Source organism: Triticum dicoccoides, chromosome 6A (assembly GCF_002162155.2).
Source record: "Triticum dicoccoides isolate Atlit2015 ecotype Zavitan chromosome 6A, WEW_v2.0, whole genome shotgun sequence".
NCBI lineage: Eukaryota > Viridiplantae > Streptophyta > Magnoliopsida > Poales > Poaceae > Triticum > Triticum dicoccoides.
In genome coordinates this window covers 519,653,278-519,662,087 of record NC_041390.1, presented here as the reverse complement: position 1 = coordinate 519,662,087, position 8,810 = coordinate 519,653,278, and the positions used below count along the sequence as shown (strand labels likewise).

At 45.9% G+C, this 8,810-nt stretch overlaps 1 protein-coding gene across 1 annotated transcript; it reads left to right on the top strand.

The window, feature by feature from the left end:
* The first annotated feature begins 577 nt into the window (after window positions 1-577).
* LOC119319523 (nucleolin 2-like) lies at window positions 578-3,324 on the top strand. Its single transcript, XM_037593997.1, has 8 exons — window positions 578-1,029; window positions 1,289-1,365; window positions 1,450-1,552; window positions 1,824-1,924; window positions 2,027-2,105; window positions 2,199-2,281; window positions 2,718-2,872; window positions 3,050-3,324. Exons 1-8 carry the CDS (start codon window positions 808-810, stop codon window positions 3,073-3,075), a joined length of 846 nt encoding a protein of 281 aa, XP_037449894.1. The 5' UTR covers window positions 578-807; the 3' UTR covers window positions 3,076-3,324.
* Window positions 3,325-8,810: the final 5,486 nt, after the last annotated feature.

Genomic DNA, 8,810 nt, shown 5'->3' with positions numbered 1-8,810 from the left:
GCAGTTCCTCCCAAGACGACGCCTCCATGGAGGATGCGACGCGCAGGACGCCGCCGCCACCGCCCAATCCAGACTGAATTTTGGACTTTCGTCCGGGAGGGGTTCAGGGGTGGATAGGGGGGACCTCGACTTCGCCTCCAGGAAGGGTAACGGCATCAAGTGACGTCGTCGATGCCGGGCCGAACACGCCGACCAAAGTTTCCTCCGGTCCCCATCCTATGTCACCAAACCTCCGTGTACACCGGATCCGGCAAGCCACGATCCGAAACCCGCGATGATGAAAGAGCCATGGGGCTCAACCCACCAGAAAGGAGGATCGAGAAGAACTCCTTGTATATCTTCAGATGCCGAATCCAACGATTTGATGTGGCCAGCGACGATCATCACCATCCCGCAACGGCCGACGGAGTCCGAAGAAAAGATCCCGATGGATCCAATCTGGATCCGACGACATCTACGACCACCGGTCAGGCCAACGTAGCCACCACCTCACAACATGCAGGTCACCACCGCCGCGCCGCGCACGACGCCGATGGGAGACCCGCCCGCCGTGCCGCCGGACTCTATGTTCGCCCGGCGTTCCTTTGGATCCCGCTGTCCCGCGCCAGCCAAGACGGAGAGGATGGGGAGAAGCCCCGCCGCCGCCCAGCCGGCCAGGCTTCGCCCGGCGGCGCTATGGACGGCGGCGAGGAGAGGGAGAGGAGGAGGAGACTCGAGGGGTGGCGGCTAGGGTTTTCCCCGTGGGTCGCCCCCGCGGGCGACGCGACTTCGATCCTTCCTTTGGATTAGTCTTATCGGCGGCCACCGATGCTCTGCATCCCACCATACCAGGTTACGAAGGCAGGCCCCCGGGTACGCAACGGGAGCGGTGATTTCTCCGGGGGGTATTTTCTACCACCATCTCCGGCTTTACCGGACTGGGGGCTGGAACCTGCCGCGTCGAGTTGGATCCGTCTAGATCTTACTACCGATGCACGCCAGGAACACCATCTTCATCTTCACCCACGCGAGGAACGTGAACCAAAGAAGGTGATCCTAATCCCAACTCAGTTTCTACAGATGATACACAGATTCATACAACTACTGAAACTGCGACTGGATCACATGATTTTTGCATCAAACTGGCTTATTACATCAGTATTTTTCCCCATTGGCCTTAAACATTATTCCCTCTTAAACAAATATAAGATCTTATACTATTTGTTTACAGAGGGAGTGCATCCTCTTTTTTTGATTCTTTCCTAAACCACAACAGCTCACTAATTTTTTGGGACTGTTAATGGCGCAGTCAAGAAATAATGTTGAACCCGAAGTGACCACAATTATGATCTGGAACGTGCCCCACTCTGCCTACTGTGAGGACCTGTAAGTTTGTCTCGCAATGATTTTGGATCAAGATGTTGTCCCTTTTTGCCTCTTACCCCTTCCTTTCTTTGGATGGTTGTGTAGGAGGAGCATCTTTGAGGGAGTCAATGGGATCGTTGCTGTTTACTACAGTAGTTTGAGACGTATTATGCTTGTGGATTTTGTGACCAGGCAAGCTGCACGCAAGGTAAATTGGTTGTCATACCTCAACGTTCCTGTGGGTTCTGGAACAAACACCTAGTAGTTGCTAGAGTTGCACAGCAAGAATATTTACAAATAAATATTTATACAATCTGTTTGAGTTGTTTATGGCATGTGAGGTTTATGCAATAGCACCATAAAACGTCTGTATATATGATTTGATCTGCCTTCACTCCAGGATAATTTTGACACCTACTGCTTATTTCGATTTCACTATGTGAGGTATCTGATTATGGCACTGTAAATCAATCCTGCAGGCTCGCAATTTGCTGAGGGACAATCGGGCGATGAGCAATTGGCTGAGGAATTACTCACTCAACACTGCATTCTTTCACAATAAGAAGTATGTCTTTGACAGGTGACCTCTTTCCCTCTCTTTGCACACCCTTTGCCTTACATGTTATTCTAGATCTGTAGTAGGTTAGTTTGTTGTTTCTCTTTTGACTTCAGAAAGTTTCAGATATTCGTCATTGCCTTGGGCAAGGTCTGGAACTTCTGTATGCATTCATGGCCTTGATTCATCTCTCCATGTTGACGAGGTAAAATCATCTTGTACATAATTGACTGCTAAGTCCTTGGTCACTTCAGTTTGCCGTTATATTGTAATTTAATTAACTGATTATCCTCTCCAGATAAGAACAATGCTTGCAGGACACTTCGGCCCCAACAATGAAGGAATTAGAATTCCAACAAATTTAGATGGTTCGAGCATTGGGTTAGTTAAAAGCTGAATTTCCTTACGAAGTTGCAACCAGTCCCAATTGATGCGAACTACACATATGCTGGCATGTTAATAATCTAGTATTTTTAAATACACTGTCGTTTAATACTCCCTCTGTAAACTACTAATACATGACCTTTTAGATCACTAACATAGTGATCTAGAAGTTCTTCTATTAGTTTACAGTGGGAGTGCCTGCATTTTGGATCATTCCACAAAATTATCCACAGCCTGCTGTGGGACAAGACTATACATACGGGCCGACATGCAAACCCCTACATTCATGTTGGATTAGTTTGATTTCAGATAACTGTTATATAGGTTCTTATCTGGCTTTATGTTGGCTTTTGTTAGCTTGATTGTAGCCAATGAATTTCTGTTATGTACCCCACACCATGATGCTATATATTTCATATTAATGGTATTTCAGGAAAGCTTACATAAAGTATGGGAGCTGGTGTTATTTTTCAGAAGCACTCAATTTGAATGGTTCAAACCTTGGAGGGCAAAAGTTGATGGTCACTGAATGTGATGGGGGCAGTAGATTCTGGGATGGCCATATCTCTCCTAATGGGCCTGGTACAGGTAAAAGTAGCATCAGTTAATCTGACGTTTCTGTTAGGCCCAAATTGGTAGTAGAATTGAAGGACACACTGTATCTCTCTATGGCAAACAAATACTACTGTTATGCATTGAGTTTGAGTAGCACTATATATCTTTATAATGGATAAATACAGTACTCATCTCATTCTTCTCTTGCAGGGAAGAGGAAAGTTTTTGAACAATGAATGGTTGGTGATTGAATAATTGAAAGCTGCGTACAATTACCTGAACCAGTGTGCAACATGCATCATAATGTACCTGAACCAGTGTGCAACATGCATCATATTGTCACAAATATCCGTATTGTCGGGTGGCTTAGTTGTAACTCTGCAACCTTTGCAATTTGACTGCTGTTATCACATACATTGCTTTTGTCTGGTGGTGCTTGAAGATATCTAATTCTCTGATGTGCCGTTTGTGGTCGGTTGCCTTCTTAGAGCCATTCAAGTGATATATAAATTTGTCCTCGAGAGATGATTTTGAAATTGCTATGGATTCTCTTGGTTGAATGACTCGGTTTTCTTTTAGCAGCCATTTGATCCTAGATGGGACACTGGGACCCATAAATTTGGATGAATTGGTTATGGTTGATTAATTATTCATGTTTACAACACCATCCTCTAGTCTCTCTTATCACGTATGCCTTTATCTTTGCTACTAAGTGTTAAGTTGGGAAAATATTGTACTAAGTGTTAAGTTCACTCATCAAGGACCTTCTGCACACGATCCTGTTCACTCGTCAACTGTGTGGATTCGTGGAAGGGGTGTTGGGACCGGTGCTACACATAGAAAATGGAACATGTTTACATAATATAATACTAGTAAATATGCCCGTGCGTTGCTATGGGTTGATTTAATTGAATTTTCGGGCCATGGAGAATTTAGTCAACGTCAATTTTTCACATATTTGTAATTTGAACCCAAATGTTAACGTAGCATTATTATATGTTTTTTGAAGTAAAAATATGAACCGGATATTGCTGAAGTTATTTATTTGGCCGCTGCGAGGCGTCATCCGACTGATTTATGAAAATCAGCAGGGGCATGAGTCGTGCGATCCGTGTTGCATGACCGTCAGATGTCAGTGCGCGTGGAGCTACGGACGCAAACAAATTCTCGTACAAGAATCGTATGCATGGTGACGTATGCATGGTGACGTATGCATAGCACGTCTGAGCTTTTGGCCTGCATCACTAGGAAGCCTGTAAGCCACGACATACTGCTTCCATGAACTTATCAAGGCCACTCCTTCAGCATGCAAAATAATTGCTAACAGAATCACAGAAGACGGAGCAAAAAGCTCACCAGTGTCTGTTCTTCCAAGTTCCAACATCCCCAACCTACGTACATGCTGGCTTCTAGAGATGCACATCAAGATAATGCAAGGTGCTTTGCCGTATCCTGCATCAGTACAACCGTATGACTCTGAAGAAATCTCGCAGCGACGTCCTCCACCCATGCCCTCTTCATCACCTCCTGAGCCTCTGCCACTCCCCGCCGCAACACCATGTCCCCATCATCGTCTCGACCACCTCAACCACCTTGCGACTCTTCACGACTGGGATGGTACCTGCACGGTGGATGGTACCACCTGAGGCGGATGGTATCTGCATGACGGATAGACGAGAGGTGGGACGACGACGTAGGCAAAGCGGCACGGTGACTGGGTGGAGAGGCTTGGATGGTGCAACAACGGGCCGACTAGGGAGGAAGTGCATGTAGAACAAGAGGGAAGGGTCGGAGACGCGAGTGGGGTTTTAGGTGGGCCCGAGGTGTTCAAGTCCTAGAAGAAGAAGAAGAGGAAGAATGTCGATAGATGCTCCAACAACAACACCTCCAGGAAGGGAATGACACTAGATCACGGGTTTTCACTTCGATGGAGAGTCTGAGTAAACTCCATTTAATGCCTTCAACGAGGGAACACTGTTGAAAGTGCAACTAATCCCCGGTGGTTTTGGTAATTCTTAACAACATATACATCATTGAACTAATGCCTATTCAAAGAATATTTCAGGAAAGTTCAGTTTAGGTATGGCTATGAGATATGAATGTGGACCCCTCAAATGCAAAGGACAAAGCATTGGCAAAATCTCCAAGACTCTACATTTTTTGGTTAAGTGATCAAAGATCACATTAAGTCCATAGGAAAGCCAGCACTATTAAAAGAGGACAAGGTTTTGATCATGAGTCATTTGCTCAAGTGCTTAGAGATATTGCTCCAAAAACCCTCAACCGCACCCTCACAATCCTATTTGTCCAAAACCCTAAAGTCACTCCCGTCCCACTGAGATACACTTGATAGAGCCACTGCCTAAACCCTAGAAACTCGGTCTCACCGAGATGACCTTTGGTCCCACCGAAGTGCATTGGCAAACCTTTTGTAACCTATTTGTTTCATCTCAAAATTTCCGAGTGAAATGGATCGGTGTCACCGAAGCGTGGAAAGTGCTAAGGTCATCATCAATCGGTCCCACCGAGTGGATTCATCCGGTCTCACCGAAATGCCTAAAGTTCAAACTTTTTGCACTGGTCGGTCTCATCGACTGTTTTCACCTAGTCCCACCGAGTTGTGCATAAAGTGTGTAACAATTAGATTTTTGGTGAAGGCTATATATGTTGGGGAACGTAGCAGAAATTCAAAATTTTTCCTACGTAACACCAAGATCTATCTATGGAGAGACCAGCAACGAGTAGAAAGGGGAGTGCATCTACATACCCTTGTAGATCGCTAAGCGGAAGCGTTCAAGTGAACGGGGTTGATGGAGTCGTACTCGTCGTGATTCAGATCACCGATGATCCTAGTGCCGAACGGACGGCACCTCCGCGTTCAACACACGTACAGCTCGACGATGTCTCCCACGCCTTGATCTAGCAAGGAGAGAGGGAGAGGTTGAGGAAGACTCCATCCAGCAGCAGCACAACGGCGTGGTGGTGATGGAGGAGCGTGGCAATCCTGCAGGGCTTCGCCAAGCACCTACGGGAGAGGAGGAGGTGTCACGGGAGGGAGGGAGGCGCCAAGGGCTCAGGTATGGATGCCCTCCCTCCCCTCCACTATATATAGGGGAAGGGGAGAGGGGGAAGGCGCAGCCTTGCCCCCTCCTCCAAGGAAGGGGTGCGGCTAAGAGGGGGGGAGGAGTCCATCCTCCCCAAGGCACCTCGGAGGTGCCTTCCCCCTTTAGGACTCTCCCCTTTTTCCTATATCTTGGCGCATGGGCCTCTAGGGGCTGGTGCCCTTGGCCCATGTAGGCCAAGGCGCACCCCCTACAGCCCATGTGGCCCCCGGGGCAGGTGGCCCCACCCGGTGGGCCCCCGGGACCCTTCCGGTGGTCCCGGTACAATACCGATGACCCCGAAACTTGTCCCGATGGCCGAAACAGGACTTCCTATATATAAATCTTTACCTCCGGACCGTTCCGGAACTCCTCGTGACGTCCGGGATCTCATCCGGGACTCTGAACAACATTCAGTAACCACATACAAACTTCCTTTATAACCCTAGCGTCATCGAACCTTAAGTGTGTAGACCCTACGGGTTCGGGAGACATGTAGTCATGACCGAGATGTTCTCCGGTCAATAACCAACAGCGGGATCTGGATACCCATGTTGGCTCCCACATGTTCCACGATGATCTCATCGGATGAACCACGATGTCAAGGTCTCAATCGATCCCGTATACAATTCCCTTTGTCTAGCGGTATGGTACTTGCCCGAGATTCGATCGTCGGTATACCGATACCTTGTTCAATCTCGTTACCGGCAAGTCTCTTTACTCGTTCCGTAACACATCATCCCGTGATCAACCCCTTGGTCACATTGTGCACATTATGATGATGTCCTACCGAGTGGGCCCAGAGATACCTCTCCGTTTACACGGAGTGACAAAATCCCAATCTCGATTCGTGCCAACCCAACAGACACTTTCAGAGATACCCGTAGTGTACCTTTATAGCCACCCAGTTACGTTGTGACGTTTGGCACACCCAAAGCACTCCTACGGTATCCGGGAGTTGCACAATCTCATGGTCTAAGGAAATGATACTTGACATTAGAAAAGCTTTAGCATACGAACTACATGATCTTGTTCTAGGCTTAGGATTGGGTCTTGTCCATCACATCATTCTCCTAATGATGTGATCCCGTTATCAACGACATCCAATGTCCATGGTCAGGAAACCGTAACCATCTATTGATTAACGAGCTAGTCAACTAGAGGCTTACTAGGGACATGGTGTTGTCTATGTATCCACACATGTATCTGAGTTTCCTATCAATACAATTCTAGCATGGATAATAAACGATTATCGTGAACAAGGAAATATAATAATAATCAATTTATTATTGCCTCTAGGGCATATTTCCAACAGTCTCCCACTTGCACTAGAGTCAATAATCTAGTTCACATCGATATGTGATTAACACTCAAGGTCACATCCCCATGTGACTAACACCCAAAGAGTTTACTAGAGTCAATAATCTAGTTCACATTTACCATGTGATTAACACTCGATGAGTTCTGGGTTTGATCATGTTATGCTTGAGAGAGGTTATAGTCAACGGGTCTGAACCTTTCAGATCCGTGTGTGCTTTACAAATCTCTATGTCATCTCCTAGATGCAGCTACCACGTTATATTTGGAGCTATTCCAAATAACTGTTCTACTTGGAGCTATTCTAAATTGTTGCTCCATTATACGTATCCGGTATCTCTACTCAGAGCTATCCGGATAGGTGTTAAGCTTGCATCGACGTAACCCTTTACGACGAACTCTTTTACCACCTCCATAATTGAGAAAATTCCTTAGTCCACTAGTCACTAAGGATAACTTTGACCGCTGTCCTGTGATCCATTCTTGGATCACTCTTGTACCCCTTGACTGACTTATGGCAAGGCACACTTCAGGTGCGGTACACAGCATAGCATACTGTAGAGCCTACATCTTATGCATAGGGGACGACCTTAGTCCTTTCTCTCTATTCTGCCATGGTCGAGCTTCAAGTCTTAACTTCATACCTTACAACTCAGGCAAGAACTCCTTCTTTGACTGATCCATCTTGAACACCTTCAAGATCACGTCAAGGCATGTGCTCATTTGAAAGTACCATTAAGCGTTTTAATCTATCCTTATAGATCTTGATGCTCAATGCTCAAGCAGCTTAATCCAGGCTTTTCCATTGAAAAATACTTTCCAAATAACCCTTTATGCTTTCCAGAAATTCTACGTCATATCCGATCATTAATATGTCAACAACATACACTCATCAGAAATTCTATAGTGCTCCCACTCACTTCTTTGGAAATACAAGTTTCTCATAAACTTTGTATACACCCAAAATCTTTGATCATCATCAAAGCATACATTCCAACTCCGAGATGCTCACTCCAGTCCTCAGAAGGATTGCTGGAGCTTTGCATACTTATTAGCATATTTCAGGATGGACAAAACCTTCCGGTTGTATCACATACAACCTTTCCTCAAAAATCGTCGAGGAAACAATGTTTTGACATCCTATCTGCAAGATTTCATAAATAATGTAGTAATTGCTAATATAATTCCAACAGACTCTTAGCATCGCTACGAGTGAGAAAGTCTCATCGTAGTCAACTCCTTGAACTTGTCGAAAAACATCTTAACGACAAGTCGAGCTTTCTCAATGGTGACACTTACCATCATTGTCTGTCTTCCTTTTAAAATCCATCTGCACTCAACAGCCTTACGACCATCGAGTTGTTCTGCCAAAGTCTACACTTTGTTTTCATACATGGATCCTATCTCGGATTTTATGGCTTCTAACCATTTGTCGGAATTTGGGCCCACCATCGCTTCTCCATAGCTCGTAGGTTCATTGTTGTCTAGCAACATGACCTTCAAGACAGGATTACTGTACCACTCTGAAGTAGTACGTATCCTTGTCACCCTAC